Raw genomic sequence first — 22,947 nt, forward strand, 5'->3', positions numbered from 1 at the left:
GTGAATGTTTATTGGTCATGTTGTTTGACATACTTTCCTGGATTACAGTGTGTTTACAGATTTTGGTCCATAGATGTCATATATCAAGTTTCGTGAAGATCGGTCATTCGGTGGCAAAGGAGTAGCGTTTCAACTGTTTTTCACAAAATTCTAAATGTTGGAAAATCCTTCATAGCGGATCTTATGGGTTCTTGAGGCAAATTTGTTCCTTGTGAGGAGATGGACCTACAGTATGTAACACATTTCATGACTAGGTCACACAGGGTGAGGAGCATGACCTTTCAAAGTTTGCATTTTCAATCGCTTGTTATAGCGCCACCATGTGGCCAATTGTCATGGTATTGCATGGGAGGGTGTGGCCTTTGGCCCTTTATCATCATGCCAGGTTGCACCCTCCTGTGTCTTACCATCTCACGAAAATGTGCATGTGAATTTTGGCCTTACAGAGGAATAATATAAAGAATGAACCAGAACAAAAACAATAGGGTTTCACCAGCTTCGCTGCTTGAACCCCTAACTAGCTAAAACGATCCACCTACGATTCCGCACATGGTAGCTTCTTGTCATTAACCACGTTTCCATCCAGTTAAAAAAAAATAAAAAAAATAATAATGACAGCGGTGATTGAAACAGGAAGTTTCGGTAAAATGTTATAAATGCCGACAGATAATTTGTTCTTTCGACATGGTGGGTTCTTTTTGTGTCGGTAATTAATTATGTGAGAAATGGTGGTGGAAACGCCTTTATGCGCAAATATTGATATAATAACCATCATATTGAGGTAAACTTGGAGTCACGTGATGGTATGGTGTGTGGTCCTCCCACTGCGACTCTGGAAACCATGCAGTTTATTAGGCTGCAGATTATATAAATTGGGGTGGTGATGAGTTTGATGCTCATTTCCAATACATATCGAGGGTCTTATTCTGGTGACATGGTGATGGATGCTTGATTGCTTTTTGACAAATAAAAAATATTCTCGCTCTTATCCATAATAAGATGATCATGTAGACTAGCCTACCTGCACTTTATCTGCGAGCTGTTGGCTAGAGCGCACGTAAAACCAGAGTTGGCACATTTGCTATTTAACACAACCGGGTTTGTGACAAAACTATCGGTAGAGTTGAAAATGAGATGGAAACAAATTGAACATTTTGGGTACACTATGTCATCAAGCACTGATTTCTATCAGCAACAAATCAGTTTGGTGGAAACACATCACTGGTGGGAAAAATCGAATTTTTCTTTATGCAGATTTTAGAATATTCGCATGAAAATCTTTCGCCAATTGGATGGAAACCTAGCTCTTGTTACCAACTATCTGGCCATACATAATCACAACACAAAGACTTCTGACCCCTTGAAACTTGCGCATATTAATTTAACCACCATCTTTGATAATATTATATACACTGAACAAAAATATAAACACAACATGTAAAGTGTTGGTCCTATGTTTCATGAGCTGAAATAAAAGATCCCAGAAATTTTCCACATGAACAAAATGCATATTTCTCTCTCAAATATTGTGCACAAATTTGTTTACATCCCTGTAGTGAGCATTTCTCCTTTGCCAAGATAATCCATCCACCTGACAGGTGTGGCATATCAAGAAGTTGATTAAACAGCATGATCATTACACAGGTGCACCTTGTGCTGGGAACAATAAAAGACCACTGTAAAATGTGCAGTTTCGTCACATAATGCCACAGATGTCTCAAGTGTTGAGGGTGCGTGCAATTGCCATGCTGACTGCAGGAATGTCCACCAGAACTGTTGCCAGAGAATTTAATGTTAATTTCTCTACCATAAGCCGCCTCCAACGTCGTCTTAGAGAATTTGTCAGCACGTCCAACCGGCCTCACAACTGCAGACGTGTATGGCGTCATATGGGCGAGTGGTTTGCGTTGTGAACAGTGCCTCATAGTGGCGGTGGGGTTATGGTATGGGCAGGCATAAGCTACGGACAATGAACAATGGCAATTTGAATGCACAGAGATACCGTGACAAGATCCTGAGGCCTACTGTTGTGCCATTCATCCGCCGCCATCACCTCATGTTTCAGCATGATAATGCACGGCCCCATGTCGCAAGGATCTGTACACCATTCCTGGAAGCTGAAATGTCCCAGTTCTTCCACGGCCTGCATACTCAACAGACATGTCACCCATTGAGCATGTTTGGGATGCTCTGGATCGACGTGTACAACAGCATGTTCCAGTTCCCGCCAATATCCAGCAACTTCGCACACACATTGAATAAAAGTGGGACAACATTCCACAGGCTTTTTAAGGTAGCTGTGACCAACAGATGCATATCTGTATTCCCAGTCATGTGAAATCCATATATTAGGGCCTAATTCATTTATTTCAATTGACTGATTTCCTTACATGAACTGTAATTCCGTAAAATCTTTGAAATTGTTGCATTTATATTTTTCAGTATAGATTTTACAACCAAACCAAAAATTCCAAAGCTGGAACTGAAGCACCCTTGGAAAAACTGCCCTTTGAATATCTTAGAGAAAAAAAGTCACCCAAAAGTTGTGCCATGATAATGTAGGTAGGCTAATGATAATGTGCTAAATAATCTTTCACAATGTCTATTCCATGGTGTAGGCATGTGAGACCAACTGGGTTTGAAAATGTGTTGTCTGCACAATGCAGAATTGTTAGCCTGCTGAGCTAAAGCCTATTGGCATTGCCTTGGGAAAGAAAACCATTGACATGTTCAGTGTTTATATGTACGCAAATGTATTTCTTCATAATCTAGGGGGTCTGACCTGTTTGGGTTTGACAAAATATTCAGGTTTTTGTTGATATAGTAAGGGAATCCTGGTCCATGATTATAATTCCACTGTATTTAACCCTTGAAAATTACCATGGATGTTTTTGCCCAGAGACTGTGGCCCTGTCCAGAAACAACACAATCCCCCCCACCTTGATGATTCATGTAAATACAAAATAATTGGATAGGTGTAAGCAACATGGTATTCAATCCAAGCTTATACCAAACAACATACAGTAAATGCTGATACTATGATGTATGATGATCATTTTTAGCACTAGTACACCATCTACTGATGATTGTCTGTCCAAATCATTCACTTCCACAGAGGACTAAGCAGTTTAAATGCATCACATTGTAAGGTTTTAGGATAAAATGAGAGTTAAGTAATTTGTACAACTTTAACAATAAGCAGTCTTTATCTAAAAAAAATATACAATTTTAGTAATTCAGTGTAGTACAGGTACGGTAGTGCATGAGTAAGTAGCCTTGCATGAGTCTTAAGCCAAGGCTACTTACTCATGCCCTTCTGTACCTGTACTACACTCATAGGGCAGGAGCCTAAGTGCCAAGCAGAGATGCATCAGGTCCCATTTTTACAGTCTTTGGTATGACTCAGCCGGGGATCAAACTCACAACCTTCCAATGTCAGGGCGGAGACACTAACCACAAGGCCACTGAGTTGGTGCAAGAATACAGTAGTCTTAAACAATATCTAGTAGTTATACTCAAACTTATTTAGTGACACTTAAGTTGAAGCATTGATGGCCAAGATGCAGGATATCTTTTATTTGAAATAAGTTTTCCTTTCTTTTTGCATAAGTGCAAAATGCACCCAAACAGCCACCTGAGGGAAGTCTACATCTTTAAATAAAAAACAAGCAAAGTGTACATTTTTAGTACAAAATTGTCTTAAAAAATTGCACAGTTTGTGTATAATATATATTCATATTTTCCATTTTAAACAAACTTTAAAATAAAGGCTCAGAAAGTAAACAAAATCCTCCAAATGAAAAATAAAAACATTTTCCCTAGAATTTAAAGCTGAGGAAACTTGAGACCCTGTTTTCATTTCTGTATCCAGCATAAATATACATATCCCTAATATATTTTATTTTATTTATTATTAATGTTCCATTCTCTGTGCTATTGTTTGACCAGAAAATCAAAACCTATTGCAAAGTAGTTAAGTCCTACTATAAAACATGGGGGGGAGAAACAAAGGTTCTTTCATTTCAACATTTGAAAAGGAAGGTTATGCAAAAGTCTTACATCAACTTTTACATCAAGTGACATTGTAACAGAAGTAATTGGAATCCCTGGTTTTATGAGTTCACTTTTTCTCAAATAGTGTGTATCTGTGTTCCAAAAAACATCAATCTAGAATCCAGTTTTGCTTATCACCAGAACACATTTCCCTGACTTTAGAACTGAGCGCTGTGGCGGTTGGAGATGCTCAGCGCCGGTATGGATGGAAGCCCGTTACGTTGTGATTCTGTACTCGAGCAAAAGCGGCTGCTGTAGGCTGGGGTCCCGCTGCCGGTTGTGCTGTTGGTGCCCCGTAAGAGGCAGTCTGCTGGCTGGGGTCTGCGAAAGTATGGCCAAACCCACTCAGGTCCTGACCATAACCTGTGAGGGTGGGTAGGTGGAGAACAGGGAAGCGAAGTTCATTATCAGGATTGTAGATGGTGCTTTTTAACAAACCGATTCCAACCAGCTAAGTGAAAGTCCCTTATTTTACCTAAAATAAATACAGTGATCATAGTTTCAGGGCTTTTTAATGTTCATGTTAAATATTGTATTCCTTATTGTGAGCCTACATGAACTTCCATTCAGAGTTTGGTTAGCCAATTAGGAATGAGCACTTCCAGTGTAAATCAATTGATTGATAATTTAGAGGATTCAAAGATGTAATCTGAACTCTTGTTAAAGGCATCAACAAAAGGAAAACAGTATAACAAATACTTAAATCAGTTATCAGTTGTTTTTTTTTCATAGACACTGGATGGCACCATCTCCCTGCAATCCACTGTAGTCGGAGAAGCAGGGAACTGCATAGACATTCAGTGAAGACAAGTCTGAACAGTTCCAACTCATGTCGGACAGTACAGAGTAACAAAAAAAGAAATGAAACAATAGAAATGGTAGAAGAATACAAGCAAACTTTCCCACGAGGTGCTCAAAGTGCTCCAAGGCTAGAATAAATAATTAAGAAGAGCAATGAGCAGAGGGCTAACATGACCACAGAAATCTAATAGAAATTGGGTATACGTTCACCAGATAGAAGTGATTTTTTCTTCATGCAAACGTCCCTTAGATTATCATTATTTTAGCTGTCATAAGGAGATGGCATATGGAAAAACAACAAGTGAATTGACTGCCATCACATTGAATAACAGAGCAAAAAAACAAAACAAAACAAAAACTAGTTGAACACAGTATACCATGAACACATTTAGCCAATTACATCATCCCCCTTTAACCAGCAAAGCAATGCAGAGAGAGTGGACCAACTGAGGACGCAGGTGTTGTTGGTATAATAAACTACAGCTACTACAGGAAATGAGACGTGTAACCCTGTTAAGACTATTCATACCTTGAGATATGGACATTCAAAAAGATCTCATAACCTCAAGTCATTGAATAATGTAGCTGTATTTTAGTATATTCTAGAACAGTGGTATTCGAAGTCGGGGTAGATGGGTAACAAAAAATGAATGAGTACAGATTATTGTATGGGACAATATACAAACGTTTTTGAGAAAGAATTAGAAGAATAACATTTCACTGAGTAAATGTATTTATTGGTTTATTTTCATAAGAGATTAAAATGCAATGAATTTAAGGTTATTTGTTGATGTAAAAATAGGAATTTACCAATTTTAAGGCTGTGTCATTAGATTTGGGGGTGGGTTCGTGAGAAATTATTGGGGAAAGAATGGGGTCCCCATTGAAAAAGTGTGAATACCACTGGTCTAGGAGTATGTACTTTGTATGCACAAACATACCAAAGTACATACAGGGGAAAATAATGCAAGGGAACAACGAAGTTGCAGTTATATGACCATGTACTGAACTGTACTTTTGGTGGTTGGAAAAGACGATGCTCACACCTACCTGCACTATTTCCTCCCTGCACATCCTGACCATTACTGTGAGAAGGACGCGTTGGTCCGTAGGAAGAGGGGTCCTGAGGGTAGTTACCCAAGCCTATCAGGGAGACGAGGAGACTAGGTTGACTGAACCCAGATAGTCTACTTTACTTTAACATTGTCCCCTTCTTAGACCTGCCACTGGGGCTTGGCTTAAGTTAACACCTATTACGCTACTGACTGCTCTGAGACTCCTGCTAAATCAGTGCACAGCCATCTGGAATTAGAAACAAAGGTTTCTACTTGCTAATGCACTTTGCTGCCTGTGGCTATGGTTATCGTACTAAATGATTCTAAAATCAGGCGGCTGACGCTAATGGTTAAGAGCAGGATGGGTAGGCAAAGCACAAGCATGAAACACTGAACAAGATGGGAATCTCACACCTGACAGTTACAGGGAAATATACAATTTATATAGTCAAATAGAAATTATGGTAGAATATAGATATACACAGTGACCAATTTATTAGGTACATCACCCCATTCACAAAAATGGTTAGCTCCTACAGACAGTGAGTCACGTGGCTGTGGCTTGCTATATAAAGCAGACAGGAATCGAGGCATTCAGTTACTGTTCGATTGAACGTTAGACTGGGCAAAACGAGTGACCTAAGCGACTTTGAGCGTGGTATGATCATCGGTGTCAGGTGAGCCGGTGGCAGTATCTCAGAAGCGGCCGCCCCCCCCTGGGCTTTTCACGCACGACAGTGTCTAGGGTTTACTGAGAATGGTGCGACAAACAAAAAAACATCCAGTCAGCAGCAGTCCTGTGGGCGAAAACAACTCCTTGATGAGAGGTCGAAGGAGAATGGCAAGAATCATGCAAGCTAACAGGTGGGTCACAAACAGGCAAATAACTGTGCAGTACAACAGTGGTGTGCAGAACGGCATCTCGGAACACACAACTCGTCGGTCTTTGTCACGGATGGGCTATTGCGGCAGACGACCACACCGGGATCCACTCCTATCAGCTAAAAACAAGAAGAAGCTGCTCCAGTGTGCACACAATCACCAAAACCGGACAATTGAGGAGTGGAAAAACATATCCTGGTCCGACGGATCCCGGTTCCTGATGCGCCATGCTGATGGCAGTCAGGATTTGGCGTAAGCAGCATGAGTCCATGGCCCCATCCTGCCTGGTGTCAATGGTACAGACTGGTGGCGGTGGTGTAATGGTGTGGGGAATGTTTTCCTGGCACACGTTAGGTCCCTTGATACCAATTGAGCAACGTTTGAACGCCACACCTTGTAGAATCCATGCCCAAAAGAATATGGGCTGTTCTGGAGGTAAAGATGGGTCTGACCCATGTACCTAATAAACTGGCCACTGAGTGTATACTGTCTTGAAGAGCTAAACACTTCTAAGACCTATTAACAAAACATTGTATCTAAGTCTGTGTCTCCCCATTGTATTTAGTTTACTAAGGATAAATGCCAGTGGGAAATGAGGGGGCAGACAGAATGAACTAACTAGGCTACATAAATTAACCTTCCAAAAAGAAAGGATTTACCAATGCATTTGGTTTAAAGAGTGAGAGACCTTATGCAAAAGCCCCGCAATTGATGACAATGCTGGATTTATTTGTAGTCAACTTGGTACAATAAGTATAATTGGAGAGTAATTGGAAAACTCCTGATACATTGCATACTGATGCATTGCATTGAGTCTTCTCAGAACAGCTGTAATTTGTTTGTAGGAAAATATTGGTTTCAGTCCAATTACGCTCAGGAGAAAAAAAACATGCAAGATCCATTGACACCATAGAGGTCATGCCAGGAGAGAAAAGCCAACCAAGTCAGTAACAAAAAGGGAACAGTTGGCCAAACTGCCTGTCACCTTTGCCAGTAAAATATCTACCTTGGTTTATCTGCAGTTTGGTGTGCATTCAAACTCCTCTCGAAAACAACATTGAGAGGCAGGATTATCTAATTCAAACCTACCATGGGTTACCCATCCATATCATTCCGCAGCCCTACCTGGAAAAATGCTGAAAAAGTTGACACTGAAGAGTCCTGGGTATGGTGGGACTTCTATAGCACCTCCAAGGCCAAGCCTGGAGGGTATGTATGCAAGCGTGTGTATGCATGTGATGCCATTAAAGCTAAATGGTACCAAAGGGGAAGGTCCTGCTTGTTTGAGGGTTGTAATGAGCTTTGGCTAGGGAGGGGTTGTTTGACCCAATAAAGCATCCAACAAAATGGATCCATCCAGTATAGGCCATAATAACAGTAGGGTAGAGGGTGGGGCTGAGGACTGCATGGAGGCTTTACTTACCATACTGGCTGTAAGGGAAGTCCGGCTGTCCCGTGGGTGCTTTGCTCATGTCCTGAGTAGGTGTGCTGGCTGGAGCAAACCCTAGCGGCCCTGTTCCCGGAGTCGTGGGCGGGGGCGGCACTCCTTGTGGTGCATACTGGTCACCATGAGGCGTGCCAAAACTGTACCCTAAACCAGTGCCAGATGAAAGAGTCCTTATGTTGCACATTCTGAACTGTGAACGATAAATGTTAATGTCTCATATAGGTTATTATAATCAAAATAATCATAAAACATTTGATTATTGTAGTAGAAGCTGCAACACTAGGCAGTAGGGTTGGGCGATATTAGGATATGATCATATATTGGCGATATAAAATAATATATTGTGAAGACTTAACGTTCTTGTGAAGACGACATTAAAATATATTTCAGAACCATGTGTTACTGTTGGTGTTACAGCACTGCTAGTGCTGTAGACCTGCTATTCATTTCTTCAAGACAAAGCTGATTTCCCAGATTTTCTGTTTTAGCCGACTTTTATCAATGCCTGCATTTGAAACTTGGGCTGACATTTCAGAGTTTCTTAAGGAAGAGGCATTTGTAAATGTGTGTAGACGTTCTTAATAATGCAAAACACTGCAGTCATATTTTGGGCCATAATAATATTGTTAATCACAATATTGACGATATGAAAACAAAATAATTGACATGAATGGAAACAAGTTTTTTTAAATGACAACAATACAGCGTAGCTACTGACCAAACTGAGGTGGTGTGCTGTATCCCTGCTGAGCATAGGCCTGAGGTGCCCCAAAACCCCCTGCCGGGGTTGCTGTGACGAGGAATGCGTTGAACGGTGAGGGGGGCTGGGCGGGAGCTCCACGACCCGCAGATAAAGGGGGTCCGTACCCACCTGAGACAGACAGAACACAACAGATACGTATATACTTTAATACATGATGACAGGTGTATTGCTACATGTTCAGTCTCGGATATACCTTAGTTGAAACCCACTGTCAGTAGACACTGCATATTAGACAATATTTTCAACATGGGGAGAACCGTGTCAAATATAACAAAAATGCAACTTGTATATGAATGTGGTGCATTCTAGAACTCTAGCATTAAAGCTACAATAGCACTTGCTTGAGCTATGAAACTGGAACACCGCTGGGATTGTTTGGGGGTTGGTTGTATGATACATGACCAGCGAGGGTGAAGGGAGGTAAGAATCAAGCCCATTATCTGTCTTGAGAGGGAAATGATCAGAGTGACCTCAGCCATTACAGCTGACACCATGTTAACACTGGTGCTTAACAGACAATACCTAATTGGTCAATATGGATAATACAAAGTGCAAGGCAATGTCTATGTCACAATACTTTCTTGATAAGTTAACTGTCACAAGACAATTTACTATTTAAAAAAGCAAGTTAGTGAGATGTCTGAAACATTCAAGTGATTCAAGGATAAAACATACCCAAGGGCTGGCCTGTAGACACCCAAACTCCTTCAAAGAGAAAATAGTTGACAGTTTATTTATGCTGCCACAAAACCAATCCTGCAATATGTAATTGGTAACTACAGTACTGTTGTCAGTACGTTGACCGTTCCTCAAAGTAACATTTCAGTGCTGACCAAGATATACAAAGTTAATGTTATAACAGAAGGCATCAGACATTTTAACAGTTTCCAATGCTTTCTCCTAGGTATAATATAATGTAATGTTCCTGGTCTGAGAGATCGAGCTGTGCCTGGCTGGTCTCCCACTCACCCGGAGGCCCATAACTCTGCTGCCAGCCCTGGGCAGGCTGTGCCGACCAACCATTGGCTGCACTCAGGATGCCTCTGGGTCCCCATTGGTTAGGTCCAAGCTGGCCAGGAGCGTTGCTGTCCCGAGGTTCGGCCTTTTTCACTTCCACCTGAACAAAGGACAAGGAGGGCACACATTGCAAGACCAGTAATTTATCTCCAAAATCCCTTCCTTATCTAAACTCACCCATTACTAATATTTATCTTTAACATATCAGCTTGAGAGGGTTTCAGTTTTACATCTTATCTGAGCCAATACACTGCTGCCTAATACAGATAAATAGTTGCTTAACAATATGTTTCTCAAGTATTTCAGTCACAATAAGGTATTACTTCATTTTTGGATTAATAATTTTGAATAGAGCATAAAATAGCAATCGATTTAAATAGTGCTAAAAATTTCATTAAAACTGCAGTACAACCGGTCTACCTGAGAAACATAGAATACCTATTTCCTGTTTTTATGCCCTTTCATTTTTATAAAAACATCTAATGGAAGGTCAAGACTTACCTTTCCCGGGCTAACGCTTAAAGAATCTGTTATGTTTTACTTGTAGTAGAATTTCAGAGGGAAATGGATGTAGAAAGAAATGTGTATCATATCTATCAGAATAAGAGGTAAAACATGCAGACAATAGAAATGGACAGTCATAAGTCAATTTAGAAATGAATCTTCATACTGTGTCAGATAATGGAGAAAATTGCAATGGTGCTTAATTGACTAATACCCATCTGATTTGCTCATCTCACACAGAATAGAAGCACTTGGTATTGGACTGGTCTAACATTCAATAAGGTTGAAAAGCCTGTTCTTTTTAACATACCAGATGGCTTGTGAGGCTACCAGCCATTATCTGCCCTAAAAAAATATTAGCGTCACTTGCTGTAGCTAGCCAGCCACAGAGATACCAGCAGTTTACCAGAGCGAAAAATGGGTTTAAAACTAGGGGGGGACTAGATAGAAATAGACTAGGCTCTATCGAGGTTGAGTTATTGGGGTCACCTTGCATGAGGAAAACGAATCACAATTCTTCCCCTGCTTTAAGGTGGTGCTACTTTCTTTGGCTCCCCTCTTCCTTCTCTGTCGACCTAATTACAAGCATGTTTGTGGCCCCCCGCCTATAGCGCAGCTACCTGGGTCCTCTCCCGCGGGCATCGCAGCTGGAGTGATGGATACCATGACCTCTGTACACTCCCCAACAGCGGAACTGGGATTTGTCCCACAGTTTGATGTGCTCCACTTTCTAATTTTGTAACTTCTATTCCCCTAAGTCCCAGCCCAAGGTAATGTCAACTCAAGAACAATATCTCAAGTCGAGCCCTGATTCCTGCTGGAAATTAGGACAAAGTCAAGGAGAGTCGGTAAGAGTATAGCAGAATGTAGGTAGGGTCTCATACATCAATTATGAACAGACATGGATTTAGTTCGTACATTTAACGAGGTCAGAAAGGGTTAAACTATGAAAAATGGGTAAATAAGTCAAATGTCCATGTGGACAATTAATGTTCTCTTTCAATAAAAGACTAAAACGTTACATGTCCTCGTTTAGGGGGGGATCGGACTATTGAATGCACATTTTCCCAAATGTTTTATTATGTATTTTGTCAAGATAATTATTGCTATAAGAGAGGATGTCTCAGAAGTAGCTAAGCTAAAGTATTTTGTTAAAACTATAAATCATTAATGACTGGGCATTAAAAAAAACTCTGCTGGTATCACAGAACTGTGGCTTCAGGCACCAAATGAGCTAAGAAATCTCCATTGGGAGAAAATGGTGAACGAATACGGGCAAACAGCTTCAACTATCCTTCAAAGAGGGTGTAGATAGATAGGTCCCAACTAGCCCTTGAAAAAGACCCACCAATTTTGGTTCTCAGACTTGATCGACACAGTATGGAGATTCTTAAACTGAGGTCACTTAATTGAGGTTGTTTAACTTTTTAACAAGTTGAATAGGAAATATATCAAATAGTTCAAAAGGTAAGTGACCTGCCAACAAAATAATCAAAAAAGAAAAAAAGAACTGAACAAGACCAATCCTTTAGGTGATTTCTTTGTGGTAAAATACAGCGTTTCAAGCTAAACGCTTATCTCCAGGGGTGAAAGAAAGCCGGTACGGTCCGGTACGACGTCCCGGCAAAAGAAAGTGGACTTACACCGTACCGGTAAAACATGAGCCTATCACAATAATTAAAACAAAATGTCAAGAAAACTGTAGGCTTTTACAACATTATCATGACCGCATGTCAGCCGGATGACAAATTAGGGATTGGACTTGAAAATGGGTAGTATACAGGTCTACGATCCAAAATGTGGTGGTTCGACGAGAACACTGACATTTTTCCAAGGCAGAGATGACTGGCCGAGACTGACACGCGCGGACAGCAGTACACACATCAATTCAGGCTACAAGTCCCCAGAAGCTCAGTTGGTAGAGCATGGCGCTTGCAACGCCAGGGTTGTGGGTTCGTTTCCCACGGGGGGCCAGTATGAAAATGTATGCACTCACTAACTGTAAGTCGCTCTGGATAAGAGCGTCTGCTAAATGACTAAAATGTCAAATGTAAAGTGTAGGCATAATGACAATCGCCAAATGTCATTACACTTTCTGGTGTTTTAAAGGGATAGTTTGGAATTTTGGCAATGTGGCCCTTTGTCATCTTCTTCACCGGAGTCTGATGAACTCGTGGATATTATTTTTATGTACAGTGGGGTCTGAAATGATTGACACCCTTGATACAGATGAGCACAAATGATTATAAAAATAATTCAAATACTGAGGAAATTATATTATTTTATACTAATACAATTGCTCAGAGAAATAGATTTGGTTTAACAAGTAATAATTTTTTTCTCACAAAAAGGTAGCGGTCAAAATATTTGACACCCATGTTTTCAATACCTCACCTGCCGAGGATAACAGCACAGAGCCTTTTTCTAAAATGTTTTATGAGTTGGAGAACACATTGGGCGGGATCTTAGACCATTCCTCCATACAGAATCCTTCCAGATCCTTGATATCCTTCGTCTGCCCTTATGGTCTGCCCTCTTTAATTCAAACCACATGTTTTCAATGGGTTTCAAGACTGAGATGGCCATTGCAAAATGTTGATTTTGTGGCCAATTAACAATTTCTTCGTGAATTTTGATGTGTGCTTGGGGTTATTGTCTTGCCGGAAGATCCACTTGCGGACAAGTTTCAGCCTCCTGCCAGAGGCATTCAGGTTTTGGGATAAAATGTCCTGGTACTGGGTAAAGTTCATGATGCCTTTGACCTTAACAAGGGCCCCAGGACCAGTGGAAGTAAAATAGCCCCATAACATCAAAGATCCTCCACCAAGTGCCAATGCCGTTAGCAAACTAATTTGTTGGATGACATGAAAATGGAGCTCTTTGGCCAGGCACACCAGTGGTGGGTTTGGCGTGAGCAGAAATGAATCCCATACCTACTTTAAATATGGTGGTGGATCTTTGATGTCATGGGGATATTTTGTTTAAATAAGTCCTGGAGCCCTTGTTAAGGTCAACGGCATCATGAACTTTACCGAGGACCAGGACATTTTAGCCAAATACCTGGCCGCAAGTGGATCTCCAGCAAGACAATAACTCAAAGCACACATCAAAATCCACACAATTTTGCAATAGCCATCTCAGTCTCCGGACTTGAAACATAATGAAAACCTGTGGTTTGAATTGAAGAGGGCAGTCCATAAGCGCAGACGAAGAACATCAAGGATCTGGAAGGATTCTGTATGTTGGAGAGCCCTGCCAATGTGTTCTCCAACTCATAAAACATTTTAGAAAAAGGCTCAGTGGCGTTATCCTCGGAAGGTGAAGTATTGAATGGTATTGAAAACAGGGGTGTCAATTTTTACACCTACCTTTTTGAGAAAAAAATATTGTTAAACAAAATCTTTCTCTGAGCAACGATTAGTATAAAACAATTGTTACAATATATTTTGGATCCCACTGTATCTGCGTCCGGTATGAAGGTAGAGGTAGTTTTGCGAGCCAACGCTAACTAGCGTTAGCACAATGACTGGAAGTCTACAGGAACAGCTAGCATGCATTTGACAATCAGATGGAAAACATCATGACTGGTTGTTTATGCCACATGAAAAGGTAATACATGACAAATCTTTACTACTGGGCCCACAAAGCTCCAATTAAATTAATAGGGATTCTATATGTAATTCTATGATCAGGCCCACGTAATCGCGTGCAAACATATGAGATCCCATACCGGGAAGAAATAAAATCTACTTTCACCCCTGCTTATCTAGCATTATATGCTCCAAAACTGGGCACTTGAATCGCCAACGCCAGAGTAAGTGTTGTATTTGAAGTACGATATGGAATACCTTTTACAACCTAAAGGAGAGGTCAAAATAAACAAAGCCTTGGGCGACTACAGGAGTTGTACCTAATATTTCAGAGGGGAGACCAAGTATTTTTTGCAACATGTACAAGGCCAACCAGGCCATTGAAATGTTGCGGTTCAGAAAAAGAATTGTGCCCTGATCTTTTAGGAAAATCTTTGGAGTACCACATTTCAGTAATCTTCAGCCATGTTATTAAAATATTAAATTTACAGGAGCTTTAGGCCTTCATGAAAGAGCAACCAACCTCATTGGTGGCCCCTGGAAATAAGAGCTGTAACTCCAAAGGTAACAGCGCCAAGCAATGCTTCCCGTCGCCCAAGCCTCTGTTTAATCTTGAGGGTAAAATAAAACTACAACTACACACTTTTTTGCCCATGATGTCGTGAAAATGCATGTTGACAGCCTGGTCCACTGATTGTTCGGCCTCGAAAGTAATAAATCCAAAACCTAGCCAACGACCAAGAGTGAATCAAGGTAGCAGGGTGTTGTGACAACACAAGATGAAGAACAGTATTGGGGTCAGCAAGACAGGGATCCATCAAGATTGAGCTGGAGGCTCCTGGGGTTCGGATGATATCGCTGACTTGCAGCAATACACAAGTTGAAGATTGGGGGCTGAGGCACTTTTATCATCCAAGATAAACTTTGCACCAATCCTCTCCATGCTAACTCTAGGCAGTGTTTAAAAAAAATAGTTACAAATACTTCTAACATATCAAAGTCAATTTAAGTAAAATTTGCTTGTACTGCATTAATGTATTATATAGGGGATTGAAAATGTAATTTATATACAATTGTAATATATTTATATCCAGTGCAGTCAGTGGAACTACTGAGGAATATAAAAACTATAGATTTCAAGATACAATTGAGTGGTCTCGAAGCATTCATTTCTATATTGGATTCCAATTTGACCAGTTGTATTGATGTGACTTCATGCCGTTTCATCCAAACCCCACCTTGATCTGCCCCGTGGTATATTTCTGTGCAGCACAATCTGGCAGCATCCAATGTTAATGCATAACAAAACATGGAGAAACAGAAACTGTACAATGTCTAAAGATTTCTCCAAGCATTCCCAAATTTGGTTTTATGTTTTGAGTCAGCCAGGATAAGCCTAAATGGAAAATTACAATATTACTTACAACAGCAACACAAAGATATAGGCCATTTTGTCTTCCGAATGTGTAAGTAACAACTAATGATGCTGTCAAGAGTTTACATGGGGGATAAACAAAGTTCCATCAAAACACTGAGAAAAACCCCACTGTGTAAGGATTCAACACTTTCTGTATAAAACAAAAACACTGAAATGAAGTAGTAAATTAACAAAACGATTGATAAACGATTGACGGTGAATCCTCTGGTAGGTTATTCTCACACTCTTTAAGCCCAATGACTACAGTCCCTGCATGATATAAAAAGAACTCTAGCTGAACCTATGGATATACAGCACTGTAATTTAGCATAGCCATACCATCTTTGATTCAACTGTACATTTAGAAGCCAAACATTGGCAAATGTCCTGGTTCTGATAAGGTCTATGGTGATTTCACATCCAAGGCTCTAAAAAACTTTTCAGAGTATGCAGTAGCAATAGCACACTGCACTGAACCAGTTTATTGTTCATACATTTCTACCAGTGGCAGAATTGGGTTGTGAGAACATATCCACTGAGGGGCCTAACCTGATTCCAATTCAATGTCCTTTGAGACAAAATAGATTTTGAAACCTCTAATATCATGTCAAGCATTCCCAAGCCGCCTGATCTACAACTATAAATACCATCCATCGATGACCTGTCCTTAATCTAGATTCAAAACTTAGTTTAAGCATTTTCAAGCATTTAGAGACATATTGGTAACATTCAAGTTGAACATTTGCTGCAAACTGAAAGCCGCAAACATTCCTAGACAATTTTTCGCCAAAAAAAGTGTAAAAAATCCAAGGTCCTGCTCAGCGCAGCAAAACTCAGTTCATAACCATGATGATTCTAAACTTTGTATACACCCCAAATTGACAGCCTGCACATTCCATTTGGGGATTTTACATCTGGCCTGTACCTCTGTGATACCACTCAGTACACAATAACCTAAAGGAGAAAAGACAAATCTTAAGAGACACCATTAATCACATTAAAACCATTCACAAGAAGGAGGAGAGAAAAAGAAAAATAGAAAGGGCTTACTTACAAAAATACTTAACTTTCTACATACGGGAAAACACTTCATCATTTTTTATATATATCAGACATGTCTAAATTAAACTGAAAAAAAACTTAGTTCAATGCCGGATTTTTTAAAGTATTTTAGTATAAGAATAGTCTGGATATTATCCTTGATTATTGCTGTGTATCATCGTGTAAATTCAGATGACAAACTATTCTGTTTGTTCTCCCCAAAGAGATCAATGGATACTGAAGGAGAAGAGGGGGAATAAATCATGGGAGTCATTCATGACCACTGCATCATGGCTATGTAGGACAAGTGCAAAAGAAACAGCTCTGAGCAAACAGACCAAACTAATGTATATTTAAACCGTTCTGAGAAAACTGACCAGCCTAATCTACATCAACCCATGCTTGTCTTGTCATTCTAACTGTCAACTAATTTAACAGATGGAACTGAGTAAGGACTTCCACTTAAAGCACGTGTCAAACTCATTCCACGGAGGGCCGAGTGTCTGCGGGTTTTCGCTCCACCCTTGTACTTGATTGATATTGAAATTAAGGTCACTAATTAATAAAGAACTCCCCTCACCTGGTTGTCTCTCTTAATTGAAAGGAAAAACTAAAAACCTGCAGACACTCTGCCCTCCATGGAATGAGTTTAACACCCCTGATTAAAAGTACTTTGGGATTTTGGCAATGAGACCCTAAATCTACTTCCCAGAGTCAGATGAACTCGTGGATAAAAATGTTATGTCTCTGTGTCCAGTATGAAGGAAGTTACAGAGGTAGTTTCGCGAAACCCCATCTGGTAACTGTCCTAATTTTCTATCACTACACTGGTGAAGCTCTGCTATTTCAAAATTTAAGTCAAACTAAACGAGGAATGTTAGCACTTTTGTCAAAGAATGGTGAAAGTTTGAAATTAGACCCAAAATCTATTCATGCATCCTGAATAATACAACTAAAAACAATAACCTTCTTCTCAATAAGCTTATTTCAAACTACATGTATTACTATAGCATGTTAACATGTTCCTAATTGAACTAAAACGTCTAAGGGCTGCGTCTACAAAGGCAGCCCAATTCTTATATTCTTTCCACCTTTGGTCTTTTGACCAATCAGATCGGCTCTTTTGCCAATAATTGGGCAAAAGATCAGAATTAGGCTACCTGTGTAAATGCAGCCTTTATGCATCAGAAGCTGATTCTGTCACACAAAGTCAAGGGAAGATGTCTGAAATTAATGCAGATGTCATTCAACTTTCTCACCATGTAAACAGGTCTGCATGGGGAAAGTTCAGTGATTAAGAGTGGTATCCATTAAAAAGCTTGTGAATGAACGATGAAAAAGATGTTCCACCACAAGACAGGGGCTCTAGTTAGAATTGAGGGTGGGTGGGGGGAGGGGGGAATGAATGTCTTATCCTATTTGGGTCAGAATAGTTTGTCATGAGATTTAGAGATGGGAGGTATGGAAGAGAAAAACGGGATCAGCTTTTACCTCGGGGCCTCTGTTTCTCCGCGTCATAGATCATTACCACCTCTGTGACCTTGGATTAAACAAAGGAGAACATGGGCTGCATTAGGATTCAGATAAGAACCACTAGTATTGCCATAGCATGCATCTCTCAGTTGGAAACATAGAATTAGGAATTAGAATACTAATTTAATAGGATCTCTATGGTTGGGACACTGACACATTCTGTATCCCCATATTAATGGCATTTTAACAGAAAAATCTATTTTTCATGTGGTCTTCCAATAAGCAGTTCCTATATTGGATCCTGGTAAATGTTTTAGGTATAAAAAATATATATAAAAAGCTATACAATACAGTATACACCATCTTAACAGGACTCACCACTCCAAATCTATTGAAATAGTCCCGGAGTTCAGGTTCACCACAGTTATGGGGGATTCCACCGACAAATATCTTCTTTGATTTATTGCTGTCAGCTTTGCTGCCCTTCTGAAACAAAGAATGGGATCTCAAAGCCAGATTGAGAATCACACTGAAGACGTGGCAATTCGCCATCATCTAGCCAGTCGAGAAGAAATTAGCTTCTCTCTCCTTCTGCCCTGGGGTACAAATGTCACGTCGATGCAAACACTAGTCCACACAGATCAGGGTGCACTAGTGCCTTCGTTTCAGCGTTACTGAGACAAGCTATTTCAGGATCGCAGAGTAATTCATTTTTACAGAATCACTTAGCCTAACAATTACTTGGAAAAATTACATTTTAAGCTCCTTAGCAGAAGTCATGTTAACAGCAATAAGCCTCAGTGTGACAGATGCGATTTCTAGAGGCAGATAGGACCCAAGCTTATCAAAGGACAAAAAGGATACAATTCATTCCATTCTACCCAGGCTTGGTGCCCTATTTCTGTAGAGGACATACAGTATGTAGCCTCTACGAAATGAAATACGCTCCTTACCCAGCCGTCCTTAGTTCGTACTTTTTCTGGTTGCATTCCTCTGGGAGTACATGGCTTGGGGTCAATCTGAAGGCAAAGGATGAAATTGTACATCTCAGCCTTCAATGAAAAAGCACCTTCAAATGTTCCCTCCAATTTATCTGGTGAATTAGCCTACTCAATAAGGCCACATACAAATGGAATAAATTAATTATGTGCAATACAATTCACTTTACAATAAATCACAGTTTAACTGCAAGAAAATAACCTTCATTATCGCAAAATGGTCATGTTCATATTGCTGCATAGAAAACGCACTCTCTGCAGTTAATTATCTGTTACATGTTAGTTTAATTTGTTTGGCAAACAATCAGTCTGCTTTACATATAGCTCATCAGAACAGTCCAGGGATGTCCTTCAGAGAGCCAGTCTTTTGTTTTCTGAAGATCCCAGTGTGTGCTATGGGTTCACTATTACTTGCTCTTGCACAGACTATCATTATCGCTGTGTAATACTTTACTGAAAAAAAGTCCACATTCCCATGCAGTGCTTATTCCTCATCTCACACTTTACAAAAGGCATCATTGGAAAGACACATATTTCACATACTCACATTTCTGCCATCGAGATTATGGGGTTTGGTCTCCAGTACAGTCCGGACACAGTTGGGGTCTTTGAATTTGACAAAACCAAAGCCCCGCGACTGATTTGTGGTTTTGTCCTTCATGATGACACAATCAACTACTTCCCCATACTGCGAGAAATAGTTTCTCAAAGTTTCTGATAGAAAAGAGGACATTGACATTAGTCGGACGATCCCGTTACAGAATCCTTCAGGGATATATACATAGCCTAGTGTCCTGACATTATGGGTAATGTGTTTAAAAGTTCACTGGATGCAAAGCATGAATAATACATTTACATTACATGCATGCATCTTCAGAGGCAGGGCATAGAGGTTTCAACAATTAAGAGTCATATCAATCACATTGAATTGTAGAATTGCTTTTCATTGAAAGCCCCAAGGTAATCCCAAAGACGAATGCACAGAAATACATAGTACTGTGGCTACTGCTCATAACTTCAGAAAACACTGTCAGAGTGAAGAGCGTGGAGCAAAGACACACACTGTCTAATCAAGCATGATACAGAGATGGGCTCTGAATGCCTGTGGCTACAGACAAAGCTACTAGGTCTGAGCAATTATGAGAAAAGCTTGCATGTGTGCTTTAACTAAAATACACGATAACATGCAACCCTTTTGTACTCCAGAACAACATTTCCATGCAGACACCTTCAAGTTCAAGCACAACACTATGTGCATTGCAATACACCTAATATTGACAGGTTGGTAAGTAGACAGCTGACTCACCCTGTGTTGTACTCCAGTCCAAGCCACCCACAAACAGTTTTCTATAAAACGAAAAAATAAAGTAGTCCTTTGAGGACACTTGATAGTCCATCATTCTTTGGACACAATAAACCATTCTCAAATGGTTTTGAGGCGTTAGAATGTGACTGTTAGTTAAGTGACTGTGCCACATAGCTATAATTTTAATGTTACCTTACAATAGCTTGAGTTGTATTTGAGCGGGTGTGTTTCTGTAAGCAGCTGATGATGCGTATCAACACAAAACGTCCTAATGTTAGTCCTAAACGTGGCTCATTATGCATAGCTATGAACCCTAGATACTTTCTATTAAAAGGCTGGAATATTGAGGGTGACTTGTTTAGCCCCGACAACACTTCAGGTCAAATTTTTTTATTCCTCCTGCGACTTATCCAGGGCAGGCTAAGATAAGCCATGCAAGAGAGGCGTTAGCTAGCTAGCTAAAATACATGATCCCTGGAGCTTGAAATAGCGTTAACTAACTACACAGCTATCTAGGCTAACTAACGTTAACTAGCTACATATTTGACATGAATTACTCTTATCAGCTGTATGACGACAGTCAAAACTAGGCAAGATACCATAGTCTCAACTATAATTTCGTATGGATAATTTAGATAGATCAAACCAACATTATCCAAATCCTCTCAATCTAATGCCCGCTAAATGTCCTGAAAGAGTCCTCTATTTCAGTTCATCAAGAGTGAGAAACAGCGCAATAAAACTCGCGCCAGCAACCAGCTACAATTGAAGACGTTAGCTAGCTAGCTAGTTGGGTCTAATGTTTTTTGGGGAAGTCTGTTATGTCAACTTCAATCAAACTTGTACCATCACACTCAAAATAAATTACATTGGCTACAACTAACGTGAACATGAAGATAGCAAAGCTTCGACCCCTGATTTTTTCCACACAATAGCTAACGTTAGCTAAATACAGTAGCTTGATAGTTAGCCGCTAACTTTGTAGCCGCTGACTCGTTTCAGTTTCTAGTTAGCTAAATAGTTGAGTATTTCAATTAATTATTAAATGACACAATTTAAACATTACTTTTACAATAGTTACCTAAACCAATGTCATGCGTTTCCAAATTATTAGCTAGTAGTAGCTAGGCTAAAGTCAAATAACGTTCGCTTACTATCTAGCTAACGTTAGCTAGCTACCAGTACTTAACAAAACTCTAACTACTGTAGCTAGCTGAGTAAAAGTGGTGATGCGGGTGAGATCTACCACAGTTATAATTAAAGTTAAAATGTATATAGCTATTTAACTAATTGTCATTAATTAGATGGAGATCACATCTTACCCAACTTCATCTCCGGCTAAGTTGCTGTTCATTTCTAGGCTAGTGCAGGGAACTGGTGTGCTGTCACCGGTTCGGTTTATTGCTTCAGTAGCTACTACCGCCCCTCTACTGTAGCTACTGTACTGATACCAGAGGAAGGTCACTCCGCTTTTCGTTCAAACTGAATCTGCGCAATGACGACATGTTTTCCACCCCGCCACCTGCAACGGGTAAAAAAAAAACGTTCTGGGATATGTAGTTGAAATTCAAGATGTAGTCTCTTCACTTACAAATTAGATCAGAAAATAAAAGAATACTGCCCCGCACAGGCACATAGCCTGAGTGCATGCCCTTGACCATGGACCAAGGAGATAGGATGGGTGACTTTGTAAGCCTACTAGCCTGCACAAAATAAGCAGCCTGGTATATTTTGTTCAAGTAGGTCAAATCAAATCAAATTATATTTTTCATATTATTATTTGCCACATGCGCCGAATACAACAGGTGTAGACCCAGTGGTGGAAAAAGTACCCAATTGTCATACTTAAAGATACCTTAATAGAAAATGACTCAAGTAAAAGTGAAAGTCACCCAGTAAAACACTACTTGAGTAAAAGTCTAAAAGTATTTGGTTTTAAATGTACTTTAGTATAAAAAATTAATGTAATTGCTAAAATATACTTAAGTATCAAAAGTGAAAGTATAAATATTTTCAAATTCCTTACATTAAGAAAACCAGACTGCACCAGTTTCTTGTTTTTTAGCAAGGGGCCCACTCCAACGCTCAGACATAATTTACAAACAAACCATGTGTGTTTAATGAGTCCGTCAGATCAGAGGCATAAGGGATGACCAGGGGTGTTCTCTTGATAAGTGCGAGAATAGCTAATCATTCAAAATGTAACGAGTACTTTTGGTTGTCAGGGAAAATGTATGGAGTAAAAAGTACATTATTTTCTTTAGGAATGTAGTGAAATAAAAGTAAAACTTGTCAAAAATATAAATAGTAAAGTAAAGTACAGATACCCCAAAAAACTACTTAAGTAGTACTTTAAATAATTTTTACTTAAGTACTTTACACCACTGTGTAGACCTTACAGTGAAATGCTTACTTACAAGCCCTTAACCAACAATGCAGTTTTAAGTAAAAATTAAGTAAAAAATACAAAGAGCAGCAGTAAAATAAAATAACAGTAGGGAGGCTATGTGGGTACCGGTAAAGAGTCAATGTGCGGGGCACAGGTTAGTCGAGGTAATTGAGGTAATATGCACATGTGGGTAGAGTTCTAGTGACTATGC

The 22,947-nt window shown here is 39.9% G+C and overlaps 1 protein-coding gene across 3 annotated transcripts; it reads right to left on the reverse strand.

Moving 5' to 3' along the window:
* Positions 1 to 3,556: 3,556 nt before the first annotated feature.
* dazap1 (DAZ associated protein 1) lies at positions 3,557 to 21,806 on the reverse strand. Of its 3 annotated transcripts, none has more exons than XM_041890385.2 (13): positions 21,670 to 21,806; positions 20,348 to 20,388; positions 19,589 to 19,755; positions 18,997 to 19,062; positions 18,422 to 18,529; positions 18,062 to 18,110; positions 14,756 to 14,838; positions 9,971 to 10,118; positions 9,677 to 9,706; positions 8,957 to 9,109; positions 8,215 to 8,382; positions 5,905 to 5,997; positions 3,557 to 4,416 (listed from the first exon to the last, which is right to left on the reverse strand). In XM_041890385.2, exons 1-13 carry the CDS (start codon positions 21,699 to 21,701, stop codon positions 4,244 to 4,246), a joined length of 1,311 nt encoding a protein of 436 aa, XP_041746319.1. In that variant the 5' UTR covers positions 21,702 to 21,806; the 3' UTR covers positions 3,557 to 4,243. The 3 variants fall into 3 exon arrangements, with proteins under 3 accessions (XP_041746319.1, XP_041746318.1, XP_041746320.1); XM_041890384.2 differs by having other exon boundaries at positions 18,422 to 18,526; positions 21,670 to 21,803; XM_041890386.2 differs by lacking the exon at positions 5,905 to 5,997 and having other exon boundaries at positions 21,670 to 21,804.
* Between the last annotated feature and the right edge of the window lie 1,141 nt (positions 21,807 to 22,947).

This window comes from Coregonus clupeaformis, chromosome 11 (genome assembly GCF_020615455.1).
Source record: "Coregonus clupeaformis isolate EN_2021a chromosome 11, ASM2061545v1, whole genome shotgun sequence".
Lineage (NCBI taxonomy): Eukaryota > Metazoa > Chordata > Actinopteri > Salmoniformes > Salmonidae > Coregonus > Coregonus clupeaformis.